Below are 25,715 nucleotides of genomic sequence, written 5' to 3'. Positions count from 1 at the left end.
CTCTATGCAATCACCAAGATTTATCACTTAATATTATTTGTAAATCTAAAGATAAGATCCATTAACTATATATAAAACATTATATATCGTTCTATCATAATCTCATTTTTATCCAAAATTCTTTTTTAAGTTAGAGTGTCTTTGCATCTATTTTTATCTTTGTGGATATTGGAGTCACCATGTCATCATCTATATGATTATAGCATTTTACAAATTTTGATAAAAACAAAACTTACTTGCAACTCATAAGTTTCACATATCAAACAAAATTAAAAATCTATTTAGATACAAATTTAGAAACATTTAAAAAAAGATATGTAAATTTTTTTTATTTTTAATAAAAAACTCTAAAAAATACTTCTAATTTATATATAAACATATTCTAATTATTTAACATAAAAGGAGTTAACATTAAAAACATAAAACACCCATAAACAACATACTTACATGTTCAAAACCCTGTTCTAAACCTTCTGTAAACATAAACTACCGACGCCTTCGCCAATGCTCTTCGAAAAAAAAAATTTCATGTTTCCATTTCAAAAACATCTTTATCGTGTTATCATATCCCAAGCATTAAGTATAAATAGCAGACAAAAACTAAAATAAAAATAATAAAATAAAATTTTTTAACTATAAAAGTTAAAAAATAATTTTTGTAAAATTATATATTTCCTCTATTCTCAGTTATTTAAAAAAAACAAATTAAAATTATACACATATTAAAAAATTTAGTTATTTATATTAAATTTGATTAATTTTATAATATTTTTTAAAATTATCTTTATTATAAATATTAAAATAATATAATTAAAAAGTTATGCATTAAAAAAGATATCTTAACAAGAATATAATGGACAATATATATATATATATATATATATATATATATATATATATATATATATATATATATATATATATATATATATATATGAGGAGGGTTCAAACGACACTGGTGTAACTTTTACTAAGTGTTACACCGCTTAATAACTTTATATTAAATGTGAATTTTGAAAATTCAACCGTTAGATTGAAAGTTCATATCTCTTAGATCATATATGTCAAATTTTGTTAAAATTGAACAACAACTTGAAGGTAATCAAAGTGTTCATATTTTTGTATATTTTGAAATGTATATATTACGTCGATTTTGTTTTATGAGAATGAAGTATCAAATCATCTTAGATTAATACAAAATTTGATATACATGATCTACGAGATATGAACTTTCAATCTAACGGTTGGATTTTCAAAATTCACATTTAATATAAAGTTATTGAGCGGTGTAACACTTAGTAAAAATTATACCGGTGTCGTTTGAACCCTCCTCTATATGTATATATATATATATATTTATTTATTTATAACGGAGAAAAGAGGAATTTACGAAATATATATATTTAAACTTAAGTTGTACATGTTAAATTTGGATTCCAAAAGTGTTGTAAGAATGTTGCGGGTTGTTTGGGGACTTGGGACTGTGAGAAACACTTTCGTTCCAAGCTGAGTGTGATGGCTGCAACTGCATTGACTTTAACGTTGAAATCAGCGTGGGCTTTAAACCCTAAATTGATACACCACCGTTGCTCCTCCCCTAACCTTCGTTTCGCTCCTCCTCGCATTCTCGCCCCTTCCTTTCTCGCTCTCGCAGCTCGGCGTGAAAGAGAAGGGGGCAAGGGCGATCGCACCATCGAATCGTGGAAACAAGCTCTCGACGCCTTCCGAGAAGAGGCCTCGAAGGCGATTCTGGTGTTGAAGGACGCGACGGAAGAGCTGAGAGTGACGGCCGAGGAAATCGTCGAGAATTCGCCTGAGGTCAAGGAAATCGTTCAAACATTCGCCTCTCCCGATCACGACCTCGCCCAAATTTCTCAATTGCGCGATTTCTACGTCGGTATACCTTACGGTATGTGTGTAAGTGAAGCAAATACTCTCACTTCGCTCCTGAATTTGGATGATTATGTCACATTGCTCCTGAAATTAACAAGTTGTCGTATCGTCTCAATTAAATTCCTAAATTAAACCATTTATGAATACTAGTAAGATGGAGGCAAACTAAAATAAAAATAAAAATTAATTAATAAAAATATATTAATCTAATTAATATTATGATTTGTTTTCAAGTTTTTAAATTTAATAAAAAATATTATTTTTTTAATAATTTTTTAAAATAGAAAGATATAATAGTTAATAAAATATAAAGAATAAGGTAGTTTTTTAAAAAAATGTATTCCTTATATATATTAGTATAAATATATTAATATTTTTGAAAGTCATATATTTTTTTTATCTAATGTGATTATAAATTTATATTTTTAAAATGTGTTTAATAATTTCTTTGTTTCAATCATATAACACCGCCTTTTAAATTCGAAGACTAATTTGAGTGGTTATTTATAAATGAATAATTAAATTAAATAGTCACTTTCTCGTTTGGTCCTCCCTCAATTTGGACCGTCATATTAGTCCTTTGAATAAAACCATTAACAAAAAGTTTTGGTAGAAATTGACAACTACGTTAGTAAAAAAAAATGTAACTTTAGTGAAAACATAGTACATATTTAGGATAAAAATGATAGTAGGTTTAGTAACTTTTTTTTTTGTCTTATATTTTTATAGACTTTACTTTTTAAGTTTACATATATTGAGAAAAATCTAAGTCTCATATCGACCAGAGATTAAGCAATTGAATAGTATATGAGTGGAAAATAACCCTTACCTTACAAGCTGGTTTTGTAAGGTTGAGTTAGACTTAAATCCACTATTCTAAGAACATGACTAAAAGTTATTCATATTAGTCCTTTATTTGTATGAATTTTCTCTTTTAGTTCTTATTGATGTATATAAACTTTTTCTTTAGTTTCTATAATTGTACAAACTTTCTTTTTAGTCTCAATTGTTGCATAAAATTTCTTTTTTAGTTCCTGTAATTGCATAAACTTTCTCTTTTAATTCTTATAAAAATAGATGACAGAGAATAAAAAGAAAAAATAAATATGTATAAAAATTAAAATGGAATATTTTTATCCATAGAGCCTAGAATGTAAGTTTATGAAACTATAAGGACTAAAAGAGTTACTAAACTATGATAGTAAGTAGTTATTTAGAGACTTGTTTGATATTTTAAGAATTTATTTTACATTTTTAGTTTTAATAACTAATGTGATAATACTAATCACTTTCAGAGACGATTTACTCGAATATCTATTGAAGTCAAATCAAATATATCAACACACTCTTTTCAGTTTTTGAGCACATTTTTTTTATTTATTTATTGTTAGTTGAAATTTATTTGAAATTGTAAAATTTTGTTGGATTCAATTATTTCACAAGTCTTATTAATGATTTTTGTAATTTTTAATAAATAATAGAGCGTACGAAAGATTTTGTGTTTTTATTGCGAACGCGTTGTCTAATTTAATTTATTTATTTTTTTAAATTGCAGGTTTGGTGCTTTCTTTAGGGGGATTTGTTTCCTTCATGGTGACAGGAAGCATTGCGGCGCTGAGGTTTGGGATAGTGTTAGGCGGTGTCCTTTTGGCTCTAAGCGTTTCAAGTCTCAGGTCATATAAAAGAGGACAATCATCTTCTATAATGCTGAAAGGCCAAACCGGTAACATCATTTTCATATGATTATTGGTTTGACTTCTAAAATTTACTCCATCTGTTTTGTGAATGTTAAGGTTTTGTGTGTTTGTTGGACTTGCAGCAATAGCTACTATATTGTTTTTGCGGGAGATAAGATTGCTAGCTGCGGAGGTTAGACAATTTCATTTATTTACTTCTTGAGTTTAATAGAATGCAATATAATTTTTTTTTATATTGATAACTAATTAGAAGTTATCATTTCTTTGAATTTTAAAGTAGTCATTTTAAAAGTCAAAACTTATCATTTGTGATTGGATAACAATAGAAAAAAACCTTTATACTATTATATTATTTATTCTTTTTTTTTTTTTTTGGATTTGTTCATTATATTCAATTTTATCTTGTTTCACATTTCTAATGGTTTTTGTTCCTGTCTTCCTTTTTACAGGGGTCACCACTTGTAACTTATTTCACTGCCTTGATCAGGTTCTTAAAATCTTATTATTGTTTACATGAATGGTTTTATATAACATATTTTGGGGAAATGCTTGGTTGTGAGGTGAAGCCTGCTATGATGTTCTACAGACACAATATTGAAAATTATTTTTTTTGTGGGAAGCTTATAGATTGAGATGGTTCTTGCTAAATACTCGAATTGGAAACTCAGCCAACCTTATACTTGTGTTTGACCTATGGAATGCTGATTAAATAGGATGGCATTCATTCCATTCCTGTTCTTTGTGCCAAATGCCAATGCTATGATCTTTTACAAAATTTAAAAGTGAAATTAGTAGACGTGTTTTCAGTTTCATTATTCACTATTAATTTAGCCTTTCATGCACTTCTTAAATATATGTATCCTAAAATAGGATTTTGATACTTGGCGTGAAGAAGGAAATGTATCCTTTGTGGTGGAAAATTGCCTTTGATATAATACGGAATGTTTTTCTAAATTAGGAACATACGAAAGCTAGGCATATTCTTGTCTGGGATTTGTATCCTTTGTGGGTGGAAAATTGGCAATGCAAATTGCAATTTGAGCCGGTCTAGATTAGAAGATGTATAATGTTTTCTTTGGTAGCTTTGAGCCTCTATGTTGACCACGGACCTATTTGGGTAAATTTTTCTAGAAGCATATATGCTAGAGAGAAAAATATGAAGAAAAAAAATGAAATAAACATCTTCATATATTTAAATTAATTTATGTGTAAGTTAATTTGTAAAACTTTTTTCTATTAACTTATTCAAATTCTCAATTTTAACTGCATAAGTTAATTTTAATTTATAGAGAAATTTATTTCAATTTTTTTTTCTTAAAAGTGATATTACAGAAGTTTTATCAACCAAACTCTTAACGTATGACTTAATTAGTCGGTGGTATATGAGACGGTTTTTCTTTGTTGTAGTAGCAGCACATGCAATTGATTATAATTCTTTTTCCATTGATAATGTTGTGAAATTTGAATGAATCAAGTGTCGGCTTCCCTTATTAATCAATTTCCCTATGTTCTTGAAGCTAGATTAGTTCTTTCGTAGTTATTAATATTTTGTTAAATAACATCGTTGTTTACATCTGCAGTGGTGCAGTAGTGGCATTTTATGTCTACAGATTGGTACTCGAACATAAACAACAAAATGCCTCGAACTTAGAAAGTGGTACAGAAAATTAGTTTTGTCGTACAAAGCTAGCCTATTAAAGTTCAAGAGTATTGTATTCTTTCCGAAACAACATATAAGAAAAAAATCATGTCTTTTCATCAAAGGAACATTTTTGTAATATCTGTCACTGTAATTGATTTCTATTTGGCAAAAGTTGATTATTTTAAGATGGTCAAATATTGGTTTATTTACGGCAACTTTTCAATTGTTAAACCATGCCATGCCTTTTCTAAAGCATGAACGTTGAACTCTGTTCTGTTTATTAGGCGCTTATACAGAGGTTAAATTAGGGAACATGTAAAGAAGTCAAAGAGTGTAAACTAATTTTAAATTTGGCTTAAATATGTTTTTAGTTCCTCAAATTTAGAGTAATTCTGTTTTTGGTCCCTCAAATTTAAAATTGTTATTTTTAGTCTCTATAATTTCAAAAAATCTTATTTTAGTCCCTATATTCAAATTTTGTTAAGAAATTTATCAAATTTTATTGTATAAAATCTACCTATTGGTGTCCATATTAGTGAAAATATCACATTAAATCTTGTTGATATTGCATAACTGTCTTAATTAGTCACTTTCAAATAAGTTATTGGTAATTTAAGGGACTAAAACAAGACTTTTAAAAATTACAGGGACTAAAAACAACAGTTTTAAATTTGAGGGACCAAAAATAAATTTATCTTAAATTTGAGGGATTAAAAACATATTTAAACCTTTAAATTTTAATTTACGTGAGAATTAGGTTCAATTTACTTCCTTGATTCATTTTATTTTCTTCTCTTATCAATACTTATTGAAAAACTTGTCCAAAAATGACTCTTACTTTTTATGGTTATTTACTTCCTTCGTGTAATTGTTTAAAGATTTGGTGATGTTAATTTATGGTTTCATGCATGGAAGAATTTAACTTGGAAATATAGATCTAATTTCCAATTTATGTAATATTGTGATTTGTCATATTACTAAGAGATTATAGATGTCTATATTATGAACCAAACACAACATGTATGATAATGGAGAATTTGGGAGAGAAAAGAATCATATAATGCTCAATATTATTGATCAACAAAAACTGATTCATAATAGGTACAACAAAGGTATTTATACAATCAGAAAGAGCAAAATCAGAAAGCAATTAACATAACAGAATTAGTTACAAAGTAGCCTCGATAAAAAACTAACTATAGTAAAATTGATTATAGCTAAGACCCCCCACAAACTGGGAATAGATGTTTGACATGCCCAACTTGGAACAAAAATGGTGGAAATCAGTAGGAGGCAAAGGCTTTTTGTATATGTCAACCATTTGAAGAGATGATGAAACAGGTAGAAGTTTAAGTAAACCAAAATTGAGCTTTTCACGAATAATGTGGCAATCAATTTCAATATGCTTGGTTCTTTCATTAAAAATGAGATTGGTAGCCATATGAAGAGCAGATCGATTGTCACAATAGAGTAAAGTTGGTTTATCAAAATGAACTTGGAAATCCTGAAGCAAAAAAGTCAGCCACTAAATTTCACAAGTTGTAGTGGCAAGAGCACGATATTTTGCTTCGGAAGAGCTTCGAGAAATTGTAGCTTGTTTCTTGAACTTTCATGAAATGAGAGAAGAAACAAGATAAACCGCAAAACCAGTCATAGACCTACAAGTATCATGGCAACCAGCCCAATTAGAATCATTGAAGGCCTTGATCTGAGGATGATTTCTGTTAGAGAAAAATATACCACATCTAGGTGCATTCTTGAGATATCGAACAATGTGAAATGTTGCTTGCTAATGAGCAGATGTTCGAGAATCAACAAATTGACTTAAATGTTGGACATCATAAGAAATGTCGGGACGAGTATTGGTGAGGTAAATCAATTTTCCAATTAATCAAAGATATGGAGTAGGATCAGGAAGAATAGTACTAGATTTTTGTGTAACATGGTGCAATAGTCAATGGGAGTGCTAACAGGCTTGGCACCTAATAAACCAGTATTAGTAAGGATATCAAGGGTATGGTTACATTTACAAACAGAAATTCTAGTGTTATTTCAAGCAACCTCTAATCCAAGAAAGTATCTTAAATTACCAAGATCTTTGATGTGAAACATGGTATCAAGAAGATGAGTGATGGAGTGAATCTCATAAATATTATTTCCAACAAGTATAATGGCGTCGACATATACTAGTAAAGTAGTGAGTGTCGCCACCCGCCGAAACGGACCTTGGCATTCGCGACGATGGTTGGACTCTTTTTAAGTTTTGAAGAATGATGGATTGTTAGAACGACTTATTCTCAAACTGAGACTTCATCGAGCTAACAATTTTGTTTAAATGACTCTCATCAATCCATGTTAATCCCAAGCGGGACCCTCCATGGATTAGTGGTTTTCGTAAAAAGAAGGGTTCTTGGAGTCGCCACCAATATTTTACTCAAAACATTGGAAAAAGATATAAGGCAATTGATTTTCATAAATCAACCTTGGCCATTACAACCAGAGTCGGGTAAGGGAGTCGATTACGTGCGAGGAAGGTGTTAGCACCCCACAACACCCCTTTCGGGTTCCCTATGACGGATTATTTCATAAATAACAATGTAAAATTACTAAATTACCCCTATTTATTAGAAACGATTATAGATAAAATATTTACATGATGAAAGCTCTAAACATGCAATGTAACAATAAAAAATCAATAAAAGCGGTAAAAGAAAGGATTTAGAAAGAAACCTCCGAAGCGGGCTTTTATATATTCAAAATGAAGTTTAGGAGGCTTTTTGGCGCTCCTTCCCACTACACGTCCGCTCGCTCCTTTCCCCTAAAGACAAATTTTTACTATGGAAATCAAAGAGATTTCCCTTCGACTTGTTCTAATCTCAAGCTAATGGCTCATGACTCAAGAACTTCGTCGGATCGGCTCCCGGAGAGATATCTAGGGCAGAGAAGAGCTCAAAAACCCAAGAATACTCAGCAGGAGGGTTGAGGAATGTGTAAAAAAGTGTGGAAGGACGTGCAAATGACGTCCTATTTATAGGATTGAGGCGCAATACGGCCTGGGAGGTCAATACGGCCCGTACTGGGTTTTTGAACTACAGTACGGCCGTATTGAATTTGGTACGGCCGTACTGAAGTTCAAAAACTTCAGTACGACCGTATTGAGTTCACTACGGCCGTATTGCAGTTCAAATGGCTCAGTACGGCCGTACTGAACCTCTGGGAGGGCGTATTGAGCTCCAATCCTCGCACACCCTTATTCTAAGTTACTCTAAGACTTCTAGACTTACAAAGAATCATCCTAGGGTCTTCCAGGAGTCCTTCCGGCTGACTTTCCTTCGGTCTTCGAGAGTCTTTGAGTCTTATTTCCGACCCGGACAATTTTAGGGGTCTACAGTGAGCAAATAATTATTTAACCATTTAAGAAAAAGAGAATGATCAGACTGAGACTACTTGTTGCCATGAAAAATAAGGAATGAAGACAAATGAGCATAACATTGACGACTTACTTACTTCAAACCATAAAGAGATTTTTGAAGACGAAAAACTTGTCTAGGGAGTGAAGGAGTGATACCTAGAGGAATTTGCATGTAAACTTTTTCATGAAGAATGCCATGGAGAAAAGCATTGTTAACATCAAACTGTTTAAGATGCCAATTGTTCATAGTTGCAAGGGCAATAATTAATCTAATAGTAGTGAGTTTTGCAACAGGAGAATAAGTGTCTATATAATCAAGACCTCCCATTTGTATGTAACCCTTAGTAACCAAGCGAGCCTTGTAACGTTTGATAGACCCATCAACTCGATGTTTGATTTTATAAACCCAACGACAACCAATGGCTGTCTTGTGAGGAGGAAGAGTAATCAAAACCCATGTATCATTTGCCTCTAGTGCAGATATCTCCTCATGTGTTGCCTTAAGCCAACAATCATGCTTAGAAGCCTCTTTATAAGATTTGGGTTCAGAAATAAAGGTGATAGACATAACAGAATGATGAAAAGAAGGAGACAATTTAGCATATGAAAATACCTGAGATAAGGGATACTGAATACCTGGATGATAATTAGTGTTAGCTGAGGTAAAAGCTGTGTGAAAATCTTTAAGAAAAGTTTGTTGTCTATTGGGTTGTTGTGAACGACGAAGAGGAACAAGATTAAAAGAAGAAGGAGCATCAACAATTGGTGAAACAACTGGTGTAGTGGGTGAAATGGAAGAGTCATGGATATCATATAAAAGAAGAGACAAGCTAGATGAAATGAATTCGGGTATGGTATCAGTTTGAGAAACATAGTGAATGTGATAGTAAGGAAAACAATCTTCATGAAAAACTATGTTATGAGAAATCTCTATGTTTCTTGAGTGTAAATTATACATAAGATAACCCTTGGTGTGAGGTTTAAAACCAAGAAAAATGCAAGGGTTAGCACGTGGATCAAGTTTTTTGCGATGAGCAGTTATAGTAGAGATATAACAAAGACAACCAAATACTTTGAATGAAGAAAGATCACAAAGATGCTTATAAAGAAGTTCATATGGTGTCTTATTTTTTAAAAAAGGAGTTGGCAAACAATTGATAATAAAAATAGCATGTAAAAGAGAAATGACCAAAATGTAGGAGGTAAATGAGATCAAAAAAGAAGAGCAAGAGTAACATTTAGAAGATGTTGATGTTTACGTTCCACAATACCATTTTATTGAGGTGTTTCAATATAACTTGTTTGATGTATTATGCCCGTGGAAGCAAAAAATTGATCCATAAGAAACTTGACTCCATTATCCGTTCTAATGATTTTAACCTTGAATTCAAATTGTTTTTTTGCTTGTGTAATAAAATTTTGTAAAATTTGATGAGTTTCAGATTTAGAAACCATTAGAAAATCCCAAGTGTAACGAGAATAATCGTTAACTATAGTAAAAAATATTGATGACCTTGAAAAGAAATTTTGGCACAAAGGCCCCATATATCAACATGTAAAAGAGCAAGGGGTTGAGAAGCATGTGAATCACTTTTGGAAAAAAGAAGTCTGCGCTGTTTAGCGTTATGGCAAGTATTACATATAAAATTTTTGTCACTTACAAGAGAGGGATAAGAATCTTTCATAAGAAGCATGTGGTCATGAGAAATATGTCCTAGTCTAAAATGCCAAAGGTCAATAGGCAACTTATTACAAGATAGTTGTATAACAATAGTACAAACAGATGTATGATTTGCAAAAATGGTGTTGACTAAGGATGGAGGTGAAACAACCAATTTGTATAAGCTAGCAACAACATCAATTGTACCAATCATCATCTTGGTGTTCATGTCCTCTATCAAACATTTAGTAGAAGAAAAGGTTAGTATGCAATTAAGAGAAGAAACGAGCTTGGAAATGGAAATTAGATTGAAAGTGAAAGATGGAGTGTATAGAACATCATAAAGAAATAATGTCTTAGAAAATTTTACAAGACCTAAGTGTGTGGCTAAAACTTCTTGACCATTTGGTAAATGAACAATTATAGGTTTAATCAAAGAATAAGAAGTGAAGTAGGCTAAGGAAGAAGATACATGATCTGTAGCACCAGAATCCAAAAACCATGATGCATTGTGAATTGAATTTAAGGAGAAAATAAAGGGGAGAACATTACCTACAGTGGAAGAATTATTAGTGAGACATGGAGAGAAAGTGACATGAAGATACATGATCTGTAGCAAGGCTTGATATTGTTGAGATGTGAAATGTAGACCATGAGTTTCTTATTTTTGCTGATCAAAAGTGACATGTACATCACCAGTCACTGAGTTATTCACATATGCATTCTGGTTATGAAATTTGTGACCTAGAGGAAAACCATGTTTTCTGTAACACACATCAATCGTGTGTCCAAGTTTTCCACAATGAGCGCAAGATTTTGTGCCATGATTGGATGTTCCCTTATTTCCAACTCCATTTAAGGGAAATCCATGCTTCCTATAACAAACACTTTTGGTGTGGCTAGTTTTACCACAAAATTTGCAAGATGATGCATTAAAACTAACAACATTGATTAATCCTTTCAATTCAAGATTCAGTATACTAAGAATACCATCACTACTAATAAATTGTCGTTCCTGTTGCACAATATAGGAGAAAACCTTCGAAATCGGTGGTAATGGGTCCAACATCAAAATATGAGATTTGACTTGGTTATATTGATCATTAAGACCACCTAAGAATTGCATGATCTGACCCTGTTGTTTTCATTCCAAAACACTAGAGAGAGCTTTACAAGAGCATTGTGGTAAGAATGAACAAATCGGATTTGGTTTAAAATTCTCAAGTTCATCCTAAATTATGCATAACTTTGTGAAGAAATCAGTTACAGAAATATCACCTTGCTTGATGGAAGAAGCTTCATGTTGTAAATTTGAAATGTGTAGTAAATCTCCTTGCGAATATCGTGACTTCAAATCTCTCCATATGTCGATAGCTTTGTCCATCCATAAGATACTTTGCCTTATTGAAACTGAAACAGAATGCACGATCCATGAAACAACCATGTTATTGCACCTTCGCCAAGCGATGTAGAAAGAATCGGTTTGCGATGGTTCGTTAAGAGTTCCATCAACAAATTTGAGTTTGTTCTTGGCGCTCAAAGCTGTTAACATTGACCTACTCCATGAGTTGTAGTTTGATGAATCCAACACTGGTGAGACGGGAGCAATAGCAGGACTCTCACTTGGATGCAAGTAATAAAGGTTATGCACATGAACTGTTTGATCAAAATCTCCACTCATTGTAAGAAGAAAAGGAAGAACAAATGAAGAAGAGAAAGATGCGAAGAAAAGCCCTTCAAAGGAAGAGCATGGATACCGTATTATGAACTAAACACAACATGTATGATAATGGAGAACTCGGGAGAGAAAAAAATCATATAACGCTCAATATTATTGATCAGAAAAAATGGATTCATAACAATACAAAAAAGGTATTTATACAATTAGAAAGAGCAAAAATAGAAAGCAATTAACGTAATAGAATTAGTTACAAAGTAGCCCTAATAAAAAACTTATATTAAAACTGACTATAGCTAAAAGTCTTAAAGTGATGTACAACCTTCCTTTGAAGTGGAATATCACCAACTGGCTTTACCTTTAAATGTCTCATTGACCAATCCCTAATACCTTTCCATTTGTAAATGGTGTTTTGGGAGATAAACCGATGCTAGGTAGCTAATAGTTCCTGTTATACAAGCAATAGCTTGTTGATAGTGCAAATATGGTTTCGAAAACTTTGTCTGTTTCCCATTTGAATAACAGATAAAATAAAACCCTTCAATTTTTCAATTGATAGTGCAAATTGTGTGTTTAGACAAGGGATTTCAATTGAGAAAAGTACTTTAAGTAAGGATTTTAAAATTTTTGAAACAAAATATTCTTTTTTGGATATTAACGAGAATTTAAAATTTTAAAAATTTTAATCAAGAACTTAATTAACTAAAATAATCCCACCTAAAAAAAAATAATTCTAAAATTCCTTGGATCACTACTTGCTCCATTCTTGCATGCTCTCGCTCGATTTCATTTGAGCTTTCTCTCTCACTCAAACTTTCTCTCACATTTTGGTTAAACCATTAAAATATGTTTGGATAAAAAATTTAACTGGAGTAATTCATTTTTCTTGAAGAATTTCAAATGTCTTGAGATAAAAAATGTTTTGTTTGAATAGAGAATTTACATAAAATTTAAAATTCAAATATTTGTGAAATTCTTTAAAATAGTATAATTTTAAATTCTTTCTAAAAAGTAAAAAATTGAAATTCGTCATATTTTTTCTTTCTTATCAAACCTACATATCTTTTATATCTCTTCTATCTCATAATTATTGAATATTCAAAAATATTTTTTAAATTATTAAATATTATCTATTATTAATTTTTAAAACTATTAATTATGTAAAAATTATCTAATATTTAATTTTGTAAAATTTAATCTTAAAATTTAAATGTGTATATTTTTTATCCATCAGAATTATTATAATGACACTAGAGATCGAATATAAAATCCTATGTATTCTACTCCAACCTCTACCACTAATTTCAATGTGTGTGTGTATAATTAATTAATTTTACTTATGGTGAAAATCAAATTATCATATATAAATTAAAAATTAAAAATTTTAAAAATTTAAATTGATTTATACAAATAAAACATTTAAAGAATTATAGAAATTGAAATCAAAATAATTTGATTTTTGAGAATTTTAAATTCTCTGAGTTTCTAAAATTCCTTGAGGATCTTAAAAAATTTATGCAGCTTATTTTGGTGAATGAAAGTTTAGTGTGAGGCTCTCATTGATTTAAGACTAAGATATCATTTTCAACATTAATGAAGATTAATAGACGAACCATAAACAGTCTGCAAAGAATCTCAAATTCAAGTTATGAAGTTTTCATGAATCGAAGGTTGACCAAATGAATCGAGATCTATAAATTAGAGCAAGTCTTGGCTTCTGTTGCCATTTTTAGATTCTTTTGACAATCAAACAATAATTAATTATTGTAAAATCATATTCTTTAGCAAAAATATGCAAATACTAACATGCAAAAATATGTTTTCATTTAGCCTCATTCCTTCGAAAACCACCAAGGACCTAGAGAAGGTCATCAAATCCATGGTTGACACCCTCCATCAATACCAACAACAACAAGATCTATGCCTCAACCAATTCCCCGCTACCATGACTGCTCATCACAACTATATTGTTGGGATCCTCATCACTCTAGTTGATAAGGTTTTCATCCTCAACATCCTGTGTTCACCCCTTGCATCAAACAACCTGGGTACCATGCCTATTAATTCCCCTATCGTTTTCTAGGTTTCCCCAAATGGCACTATCCATAACACCAATTCCCTTGGATTTATTCATACCCACCCCCACGTTCTCTCGTTTAACCCTACTGCTTGCCTTACATGTTATCCCCAACCCTTTTATGACCCATCAACACCACCAATAACCACCTTTTCACTCCCTACGCCAACCACCACCACCTCCCTTACATCACCCTAAACTACAACTACTCCCTTTTGATGGTACCTCTCCTTTAGACTAGCCTTTTCAAGGAAATCAACTCTTTAATCTTCACCACATTTTGCTTGATCAATGACTTTCCATGGTGGCTTTTTATATGAAAGGCGATGTTCTATCTCGATTCAAATGGTTCTATTAGAACAATCAACTTTATGATTAGGATACTTGTTCCTTGGAGTTGTGCTTCAAACCCTTATCTTATGAAAACCATATGGCTACGCTTTTTAAGCTACATCAACCAGGCCTAATGGTCGATTACTAGTTACAGTTTGAGTGCATTTCAAACAAGGTTTATTGTCTTCCCTAAGATGTCCTTCTAAACAATTTCAACATTGACCTTCAACCCAAAATCCAAAATGACCATTCTCCAACCCCTCATATTAGCTAAGGTGAAGCTAAGGATGAGAGTGTAATATCTTTTCAACTTTTAAAAGGTCTCACCAAAGGAAGGAAAACTCATGGATGAGTATAATATCTTTTTAACTTTTAAGGGGTCCCATCGTAGGTCTAAATAACAAAGGTGTATTGACTACGATCTCAGAAAAACACAATGGATGTGAGTGTAATTTACACTAATAAAAATAATTAAAATTTAATTTTATTCATTTATTTATATTTATATTTCTCTTCTCTATTTTTATATATTTTATTTCTTATTTTTTTTAATTTTACCAAACATATAATATTATTTCTCTTCTTCTTTTTTTTCTTCTTATTTCTGTTAAACCAAACAACCAAATTTGAGTCTATTCTTCACCTATTTGTTTTTTCCTTATTACAGACACACACAAACCCACGCACCCACGCACGCACACACGCACACACACGCACACACACACATGCACACACACACACACACACACACACACATACACACACATATATATATATATATATATATATATATATATATATATATATATATATATATATTAGGAACAATCATGTATCGATTATAGTGAGAGAATATGATCTTACATTGAGATGAAAAATAAAAGATATATAAAGAGAGGAAAAAAAGGACAATTATGTGAGTTTTCATTTGCAATAGAAATGTAATGAGCAATTACTTAATAGAAGTTTTCATTTAAAAGACAAAATGGTCCAATTAAAATTAGAGACAAAAAATAGTTGAGAGGGAAAGTATCATTTTTATCTATTGTTATAGATATATTAACGTTAAAATTTATTATTAGTTTTAGTTTGCATTATTTTAATGTATTTTAAATTTAAAGTACATTTTTTATTTAATTAAGATGCACTATATATTTTATTTAATATTTAACATTCAAATATTAATTGAAATTAAGATTAATAATAAAATACATGAGAATGATATATATTATAGGGACTATTTTAATTTTTTTTATCCATTAAAATTATAATGACAACACTATAGTCTATTTTTCTTTTAAATCTATCAAAATTACAATGACGACACTAGTATTCAAATTCATAATCATGTGCATACTAACCAAACTCCTTACCACTGGTCAATAACATGCTAAGATCCTTACATCAGACATCATTGTTCACTTAATGAGTTGAAGCTTAGTAATATTCAGTTTGATTTAAGATTGTACTTGTCGAGTTGAGGACTAATAGATGCTTACTAGAATTTTTTCTACTCTAATGTCAAAAGATCTCTTTGAGTAAGTAAAGTAAGATTTTAATAGTGACATCATGACATGATGATAATTGTGACACCCTTACTACCCCAACACATATTTAAATAAATCTTGTAATTAGCTAAAGAATAAAATATTCAACAATGGTAAAAAGGGTTCACATAAAACCTTCATAAATAACCAAAATAATTAAAAATAAAATTTAGAAAGTAAAACTTGAGAGTTTACAAATTGTTTTCAAAAGAGAAGGTATAACTCTAGATACATATAAAAATTTATCCTAGAATCCTCTGCCCCGATGTCACAATATCAGAGCACACCCATAACTCAATGGTTGACATTCTAGATGCCACTCAAAGCCGGATCTTCCTCACCTAAAACATCCACAAATTATACGGTAAGAAAAGAAAACATCTATATGGAAAGCACACAAGGAAAAACACAACATAATCCACCATAATTCCTTACTGAATGGAATATTCACAAGCATTTATATATATCATAATTTATCAATCATTCATCATCTTCACATCTCAATTACATCAATCCATCACAATCCACACAAATCTTACAATTAACACTATGACAAGGCCACGCCACAACTGATATAAGTGATACGGGTTAATTGCCTCACTCATCCCACACCACGCCAGGGTCACGCCCTCCCTGTAGCATCACTTACGCCCAGGGGTCGTGCCATCCCTGGTCATTGATGTGAGGAACCACAATCACATCACAATCCACACAATCTTTTACAATTAACTCTATGTCAGGGCTGCCATATTTGACATAAGTGATACGTGTCAATTGTCTCACTCATCCCACACCATGCCAGGGTCATGCCCTCCCTGTAGCATCACTTACCCAGGGGCCATGCCATCCCTGGTCATTGATGTGAGGAACCACAATCATAATCACATCCATACAACATCTCATCTCATAGCTCAATACCATACACACATCAAACAAGTCCAAAATAATGGGTTTCATACACATCAAGCAATTCACATATAAATCATCAATTTTTATCAAGTAATATAACAATAACATTCATAAATTAATATAATACTCAACGGAATTACCAATTTAATATAATTTCAACATAACGGTAAAACCCCCAATTGTTCCAAAACCTAGCTCACAGACACTTTTCTACAGTTTCTTTCTCCCTCTTAGATCATCATTCTTACAAATTAAATATATATTTCTAATCCTCAACACATACAGAATCTAATCAGATTATCAATTTCTCAAAAAGAAACTGATGGAGGAGGTGGAAGAAGTGATGAATGAACCTCTCCTTAGCTTCTCCTAGGCACGAATCTTCTTCAAAGGAGAAATGACCGAAGTGATGAACACTTTAGAAGGAGGAGAACTCGCGGATTGGAAGGCCTAAGCCTTAAAAGGAAGTATCCAAGCTCAAGCAATCAAGAGATTGCTCACTTCAAAGGGAAGGAACTAGGGTTTCCTAAGGTGTTTGAAGGCACTCTCTCTTGCTCTCTCTCAACTCCGTGACTCTTGAAGAATTGCTGAAGATTTCACTCAGAAATTCAATATATTCAAAAGTGCAAATACAAGGTAAGAGTTACACATTTATAGGTGGGAAAATTAGGTTAAGTGGCGCCAATCCGTGTAAGCTTAGTTGGCGCCAAGTTTGAATTTCAAATTTGAATTTGAAATTCAAACTTTGGCCAGCCAAGTGACTAATCCGGATGGTACCTTCATCCTAATGTCATTTGGAAGTTATTTGATGTGAATTTAGAGCTCACATGGCCGGATCCTCACCATGCAATCCATGTGACTCAAATTCAAATCAAATTACTTCTAAATGACATAAAAATGAATCCTAATGCACCTATTAATGTATACTTCATATAAACCTAATCTAATGACCGAAATACATTGGTCAAAGAAATACAATGAATAGGAAAAATTACAAGAAGAAGAATGAGCCTAATATTGGGTATCAAAAGCCCAAAGCCTAAGAAGCCCAAATACAAGCCCAAAAGCATAATCCTTAATCTATGGTCAAAATACAAGACCAACAATCAAAGTAACTTCCTATGCTAAGAAAATGCAATAAAACATGGTGTTTATTCAAGTAAGGTCCAAGTGAGAAGCACCCTAGGCCCACCAAGCCCATTGGGCCCACTAAGCTCTAAAGCAGTCAAGTCTTCAAGTAATCTCCTGGCCATAACTCTAGTGGTTGGGCCTTTAGCCCATGCTCTTCCATCAGAAACAATCCAATTTTTCCAAAACCTAACTTACAGACACTTTTCTATAATTTCGTTCTCTCTCCCAGAGCATCATTTTTACAAATAAAATATATATTCATAATCCTAAATTCATACAGAATCACATAAAAGCAATAATTCTCCAAACAAAAATAATTATAAAATTACTCATAATCTTAAGGGACTCTTCCTCTACCCAATTCTCTCATGTAACTCTACATATAAATAATTCTCTTTTCCCCCGTACCTGGATAAACAGCAGTTGAAACCAAAACAGAGATCTCTTGGTCTCCTCCTCTAAGTGTCCCTCAATCTTCAGAGAGTGTAGAAGGGAAAGAAGAGAATGTAGAAGAAAGAAGTCAGAACTGAAAAAATATGATTTTAGGAGTGTCAGAGCACTCAATTAATAGGCATCAGGATTCGCGGAACGGCCTGTTTCAAATCCGGAACGGCTCGTTCTGAAATCTCACGTCATGGGTAAAATTCACATCCAGAACTGCCCGTTCTCAAACCAGAACGGCCCGTTCTGGGGTTCGCATTAAAACTCTCAACGGTCATATTTTGGAACGGCCCGTTCTCAAATAAGGTTCAAAGGCCATTTCTGAAATCCGGAACGGCCCGTTCTAGTTGGGAACGGCCCGTTCCCAAGTAAGAATCATAGACAAATTTTATGGTTTGGAACGGCCCGTTTCGGGCTCCCAAAAGTAGGTCTATTTAGTAATTTGGAACGGCTCGTTCCAATTTTGGAACGGCCCGTTCCGGGCTACTAAACCACCTTAATTGAGCTTTTGGCCCAGTGAAAATTGGGCTGTTACAATAATTATTTAGTTTAAAAAAGAAAGATACATAAAAGAAAATAAAATAAAAGAAAAAGAGTAAAAGGAAATTATTTTTTAGATTTTTTATTTGCATTAAAAAATAAAACATAAGAAAAAAAATGTATATATAAAATGATAGAAATATGTAAATTAAAAATATAATAAATAAAAATATTTTTAACTTTCTTTAAATTTTTTTATCTTATTTTCTTTCTTTTCAAATTGAGGAGAAAAAAAAATATAAATCTTATCATTTCTTTTTATTTCTCTTTGTTTTAAGCTTTAAAATGTCACTCCCTAATAAATATTTTTCAACAAGCCACACTTTTGGTCTACATTGAGAAGCTGGGCATGGGAGGCTTGACTTGGAATTTTTTTCCTGTTCTTTTAATTTAAAAGTTAATTTATAAAATGTAATATATATACACATGATTTTTTAACTATTTAAATATAAAACATATTTAAAAACATATATTATTATTATTATTGAAGTTGTGCAATTTTTTTATGTCTTGTAGTTCAAAAATAATCACATCTTTTGAGTTAGCGTTTTTTTTTCTAAGATCTATCTCAATATGTGTACAAATAGATTTTATGCAACCTTTAGAGTTTCTTTACATTTTTTAATGATGACATCATTCATCTGAGTTATATTTCAACCATTCATTTTTGTCAAAACAGTAATTGAAATGAAGTAGTATACATGGTTTGATCTCAGTGTTGATTAATTTGTATGGTGTGACTATTGGGATAAACTTAAAAGACCTAACTAAGTAAAAATAATGATTTTTTTCAAATGCTCCTTTATCTTGTCACAAAAGAGAAATCTTTGTAAAGTTCTCTAACGTGTTGATTTGTAAGTGTGATCTCAAATGTTAATTTGTAGGATGTGAGATTTTGCATTCATTCATTTATACAATGCAATTTCTCAGCCATCTATTTGTACAGTGTAATCCTTATAATAAGCTTAAAGGACTAAATTAAGTAAAAAAAAATACTAATTTTATCAATTTTGAAAATTATTTTTGAAGTCCTTTTTACACCAATTTAAGACGTGAAAATTATACAATTTGATTCATGACATGAAGACTATAGGCATGAATCATTTTTCGAACAAAAAAATCTCACACATTAATCAAATTTCACAAAAATTAACTTTAATATTTTTTAAAATATATAGATTGAATAATTTAATAAATTTGTTATGTAATTACTTCTTTATAATTTATTTCTCTCATCCTATAATAAGTGTCATATTATTAGAAGGAAAAAAATTGTCCAAAAATAAGTGTTATATTAGTTTTTCAATGTAGTTTTAATTATTTTTTTTTCTTCTTCCTTTTGATTTGTACCCTAATAGTATTATGTAAAAGATGGTTATTGTATTGTATAATTTTTAATAAAGAAAATTTATTATAAAATTAAATTTTAAGAAATATAATTCTCTTTTATGTATTTATTAGCTTTTTTTAATCTATATAAAACAATTTAAAATGGCAATTATTATAGAATAAAAAAAGAAGAAATATTTTATTTAAATTTAATTGTATTTTACTCATTTTAAAATATATATTTGCAAAAATATATTTATAAAAATTATTTTTAAATTAAAAAAATTAAATAAAAAAAATATGTTGAGCAGAAGATCATTCCCCGTATCCGATTTCTCAACGTGCAAAAATGTGGGACATATCGATAATTATTTCTAAAGAAAAATAACATTTGACAAAAAAAATAATATCCTTCTTTCTCCTTTCCAGTTTCCATTCCTTTTCTTTCCACTCTCGTACTTTTCTATTATTCCAAACACAGTGTTAAATTATCCATTTTAGAAATGTGAATATTTGGTACGCAGAAACTTCCTAAAGGATGATTGAAGACAGCAGTCACCATCATGGTTCATCCCCATTAATCACCGATGTCGCATGTTGAATTGTTCATCACCTCCTCCTTTAATATATATTTTTATATACCTATCATGACAATTCCGTAGAGCATAGCATTAACATGCGAATGGCCTCATCAACACTACTCCTACTTCCTCTTCTCTTCTCCTTAATCCTCCAAAATCCTCACCACTCCTTTTCCTTCTCACTCTCCGTCGAGAATCCCCAAGACGTGATTCTCTCGTCTCCCGAACCCACATTCACCGCAGCGTTCCACCCCGTCGGGGAAAACGCCTTCTGCTTCGCCATACGCTACACGCGCCCGCCCCACACCCTCGTCTGGATCGCCAACCGGGACCACCCGGTAAACGGTAGACGCTCCACCCTCTCTCTCTCCAAGACCGGCAACCTCGTCCTCACCGACGCCGCCCAGTTCCAAGTGTGGTCCACCAACACCGCCGCCGCATCCAGACAGGTGAAGCTTCACCTGCACGACACCGGCAACCTCGTACTCCTCGACCACGGCGACGGAGGAAAGATTAAGATTCTCTGGCAGAGCTTCGACTTCCCCACGGACACGCTCCTCCCGAACCAGCCTCTGAGCAAGAGCACCGCGCTGGTTTCGTCGAGAAGCGGGTCGAACTACTCCTCCGGCTACTACAAGCTCTTCTTCGACTTCGAGAATGTTCTGCGCCTCATGTACCAGGGCCCTCGCGTTTCCAGCGTCTACTGGCCCTACGCCTGGCTCCAGAACAACAACTTCGGCCTCGTCGGGAACGGCAGATCCACCTACAACGACACTAGGGTTGTGCTGCTCGATTCCTTCGGCCACGTCGTTTCTTCTGACAACTTCACCATCACAACCGCTGATTGCGGGACGCTGCTTCGGCGGCGGTTGACGCTCGATCACGACGGCAATGTTCGCGTCTATAGCTTGAGAGAGGGGGAGGAGAAGTGGTCCGTGTCGGCGCAGTTTCGCTCGCAGCCTTGTTTCATTCACGGGATTTGTGGACCCAATAGTTATTGCAGCGCTCGCCCAAATTCGGAGAGAAAGTGTTCGTGCCTTCCAGGTATTTGAGGAAAATAGTGGAGAAGATTTCGGAAGGAAAAAAAATGTTTTTTTTGCTCTTTAAGCTTCTTTCATTAGGTTGAAATTGACTTATTATATGCTTTACTACCGAGTTTTAACTTCTCTAATAGCTGATTGTAGTTTATGAAACACCAACTCCCCGACATGGAACTAATGTCCAAAATATGAGACATGGGACAACATTTATATATAAATAATTTTTATATGATGATGGCTTTTGTAAAATGGACTATATAAGTTAAAACAAGTGATAATTTTTATTAGAACGAGTCTCACAAAAGATGTTACAGGTGTTGTAATATTTATAAATTAATTGAATTTTTTATTTTTTTATTTTATAATAAGAGTGTTAGATAAGTGTTTAACTGAGAAGTGTCGATTTACTTCAGTTTCTTAGTTTGTGTTCCGGGTGTGTTGGAAAGGTGTTCAAGGTGTATTAGAGAAGTGTCCAAACAGAAAAGAAATTTAATTGCGACACGATGGATAGTTGTCAGTCGTGTGTCTAAACGTGTTTGACAAGTATTGTGTCCAAAATATGTGAAACACATTGATACGAGGTTCTATCAATGTGTTTGTGCTTTATAGGTTGTGGTTTATGTGTTTAACTTGTATGAGAACTTATATGGTGTTACATAATTGAAAGATAACCTTGCCTGTTGGATGTGTAGTCAAGGGAAGACTAGAGTTGTGTATGTAGAAAAATACCTGCTGAGAAAAGACACTTTCTTGTTTAAACCTCTATAGAAATTAGTATTTATTTTCTCCTTTTAGTTAACGAGAAATTTATGGAAACAGGATATAGATGGGTTGATAGTCAAGACTGGTCTCAAGGTTGTGTATCGAAATTCCAGCTTTGGTGCAACGACACTCAGCAAGAGTCTCGCTTCCTGCGCTTACCCGAATTTGATTTTTATGGATATGACTATGGCTACTTTCCAAATCACACATACGAACAATGCGAGAATTTGTGTTTGGGTTTATGTGAATGCAAAGGGTTTTCACACAGCTTTTCGGGGCAAAGTGACAGCACTAGTCAGTGCTACCTGAAGAGACAGTTGCTAAATGGGCATCATTCACCGGGTTTCACAGGAGCATTCCTCCTGCGACTGCCTTTGTCCCATGACTATGAGAACCACATCGAGAATGGCTTGGTTTGTGAGGCAAACAATGGAGGAGCAGAAGTACTAGAGAGGCCGTACGTGGAAGAAAAAGAAAATGGGTCGGTGAAGTTCATGCTGTGGTTTGCGAGTGGCTTGGGAGGAATTGAGGTCGTGTGCATCTTTCTGGTGTGGTGTTTCTTGTTTAGGAATAATGCTGATAAACAAGGCTATGTTCTTGCAGCAGAAACGGGGTTTAGGAAATTCAGTTACTCTGAACTGAAAAAAGCCACCAAAGGTTTCAGCGAAGAGATTGGAAGGGGTGCCGGAGGTACTGTGTATAAGGGTGTGTTGTCAGATAATCGAGTTGTGGCAATAAAGCGACTACATGAAGTAGTGAACCAAGGACAAAGTGAGTTCCTGGCTGAAGTAAGCATCATTGGAAGGCTTAACCACATGAACTTAATTGGCATGTTGGGTTATTGTGCAGAGGGAAAGTATAGGTTGTTGGTTTATGAGTACATGGAGAATGGTTCTTTAGCTCAGAACCTCTCATCGAATGCAAATGTACTTGACTGGAAAAGGAGGTATGAAATTGCTCTTGGAACAGCAAGGGGTCTGGCCTACTTGCATGAAGAATGCTTGGAGTGGATTTTGCATTGTGATATTAAGCCCCAAAATATACTTCTTGACTCCGAGTACCAGCCCAAGGTAGCTGATTTTGGTTTGTCTAAACTACTTAACCGGAACAACCTCGACAATTCAACCTTCTCAAGGATAAGAGGAACAAGAGGTTACATGGCACCAGAGTGGGTTTTTAACTTGCCAATCACTTCCAAGGTGGATGTTTACAGCTATGGAATTGTTATCTTGGAGATGATAACTGGAAGGAGCCCAACAACAGGTGTCCAAATCACAGAATTAGAAGCAGACTCACCTCATCATGAGAGGTTGGTGACATGGGTGAGGGAGAAAAGGAGAAAAGGATCAGAAGTGGGATCATCTTGGGTGGGTCAAATTATTGACCCTGCTTTGAGATCAAACTATGACGTGAATGAAATGGAGATTTTAGCTACAGTGGCTTTGGATTGTGTAGAGGAAGAGAAAGATGCAAGACCCAGCATGAGTCAAGTTGTTGAGAGGCTTCAAAGTCATGAACATGCTTCTTGATGGTTTGAACAACAAATAGCCATCTCTCCCATGGTTGTCACTTTCCTTTATCATCAACGGTTCCAGTTCCTCTCATTTTGAGTGGTTTCGTCTATTATAAATTGTCTCTGTTTGTGGTAAATCTACAATTGTTTTGAAGTTTAATGCTGCTGCTGCTGTATATCTTATTCTAGTGTCTAGCAATTGTATGTTGTTACAGTTGCAGGAATTATTCAGTACACCCTGTGTATTACAATATTTCCATCAATTGCAAACCACTCCTTTGCTTCGTTAACCCCCTTCCACTCTTATATAATTGCAACTTAATAAAAAATAATAATTATTTGTACATATTCAACGTTAAACCTATGGCAACAATTTTGTAGATATAGTTTTACAAAATCTAGATCATACACATTTTGCATTGAGCTCGGAATTATATTTATTTTCTGAACGTATGTAATCCGAACTCAAGTTTTAAGATTCTGATGATATTTCTATTATGAGAAAATTGAAATTATAATTCTTATGCATCATGTTTTGGTAGAAAGTCGAGAGGCTATCTTTTTCTGGCGATGCGCAATCAATTTTATAATATGGTGTCTTTGTTTAGAGTGGAACTCTCTTATCTTTAAGTATGTTTCTTTAGCATATTACTTGACTTCAGAGTTGGCATTACATAAGGAAGATAACAGATGTTTTAAATAAAGATCCATAAATAAGATCTTGACGTGTGAAGGAGGACACGTGCCAGGAACTTAGGTTTTTTTCATATCCTTAGCTTTACTTTGTTACCCAATGTTTATTCAAATTTGGAACATAGGAAAGTTAGGCATATTATTAAGAGTCATGCTTCAGCCTCCGAAATAATTGTCCAAAATATCATTCGAAACTTTAAAATATTAATATTTTTTAATAAATTTATTATAAAACAATTATTTAATTTAATATTTTATAATTTAAATTATTATTTTAATGATTTGGAATGAATTCGGCACACACTTTCGGAGTTTGAATCATTTTCCTATTATTAAATATCATCGTACTTTCATTTTATTTTCCATCTCATTTCTATCCCATTTTTCTTTCTATATCTACTTCATTTTTCATTTTATCATTTATTACATCCGTCACTTTCTCTCGTTTTATTTCTTTTGTCTATCTCTTTCTTCCTTCAATCCATACATCCCAAAAGTTTATTAATCCCAATTGTTATGTAATGCAATGTAGTAAAAGCCTTAGGCTAGAGTTAGAAGATACAAAACTGAATGATTTCCCTGAATATTTGAGAGACCAGGACTCTACCCACTCTCTAAGAGTCTAATTATTTCTCAAATGATAAGATCATTTCTCTCTCAATCTCCCCTCTTTATTTAGAGCAATATACCTTGTTTATTCTACTATCTTACCCCGTCCAATGAACCTAACTAACCAACTCCCTCACTAACAGACACCTAACTATTAATGGATATCTATCATTATCACATGTCTTGGGGGAGACAAACCCTTGCCTGATAGATTACAGTTTCCATTAA

At 32.8% G+C, this 25,715-nt stretch overlaps 2 protein-coding genes across 2 annotated transcripts; both read left to right on the top strand.

Moving 5' to 3' along the window:
* Positions 1–1,438: 1,438 nt before the first annotated feature.
* LOC109799358 (protein FATTY ACID EXPORT 3, chloroplastic) lies at positions 1,439–5,441 on the top strand. The gene is made up of 5 exons (XM_020359893.3): positions 1,439–1,909; positions 3,449–3,616; positions 3,713–3,762; positions 4,040–4,077; positions 5,171–5,441. The coding sequence occupies exons 1-5, from the start codon at positions 1,516–1,518 to the stop codon at positions 5,259–5,261; spliced, it is 741 nt and encodes a 246-aa protein (XP_020215482.1). The 5' UTR covers positions 1,439–1,515; the 3' UTR covers positions 5,262–5,441.
* Positions 5,442–20,662: 15,221 nt separating this feature from the next.
* On the top strand, positions 20,663–24,475 carry LOC109802977 (putative receptor protein kinase ZmPK1). The gene is made up of 2 exons (XM_020364423.3): positions 20,663–21,914; positions 22,730–24,475. Exons 1-2 carry the CDS (start codon positions 20,966–20,968, stop codon positions 24,199–24,201), a joined length of 2,421 nt encoding a protein of 806 aa, XP_020220012.1. The 5' UTR covers positions 20,663–20,965; the 3' UTR covers positions 24,202–24,475.
* Positions 24,476–25,715: the final 1,240 nt, after the last annotated feature.

The sequence above is a fragment of the Cajanus cajan genome, chromosome 3 (genome assembly GCF_000230855.2).
Source record: "Cajanus cajan strain Asha chromosome 3, NIPB_CcT2T_4, whole genome shotgun sequence".
NCBI lineage: Eukaryota > Viridiplantae > Streptophyta > Magnoliopsida > Fabales > Fabaceae > Cajanus > Cajanus cajan.
This window is presented reverse-complemented; position numbering and strand designations above follow the sequence as displayed.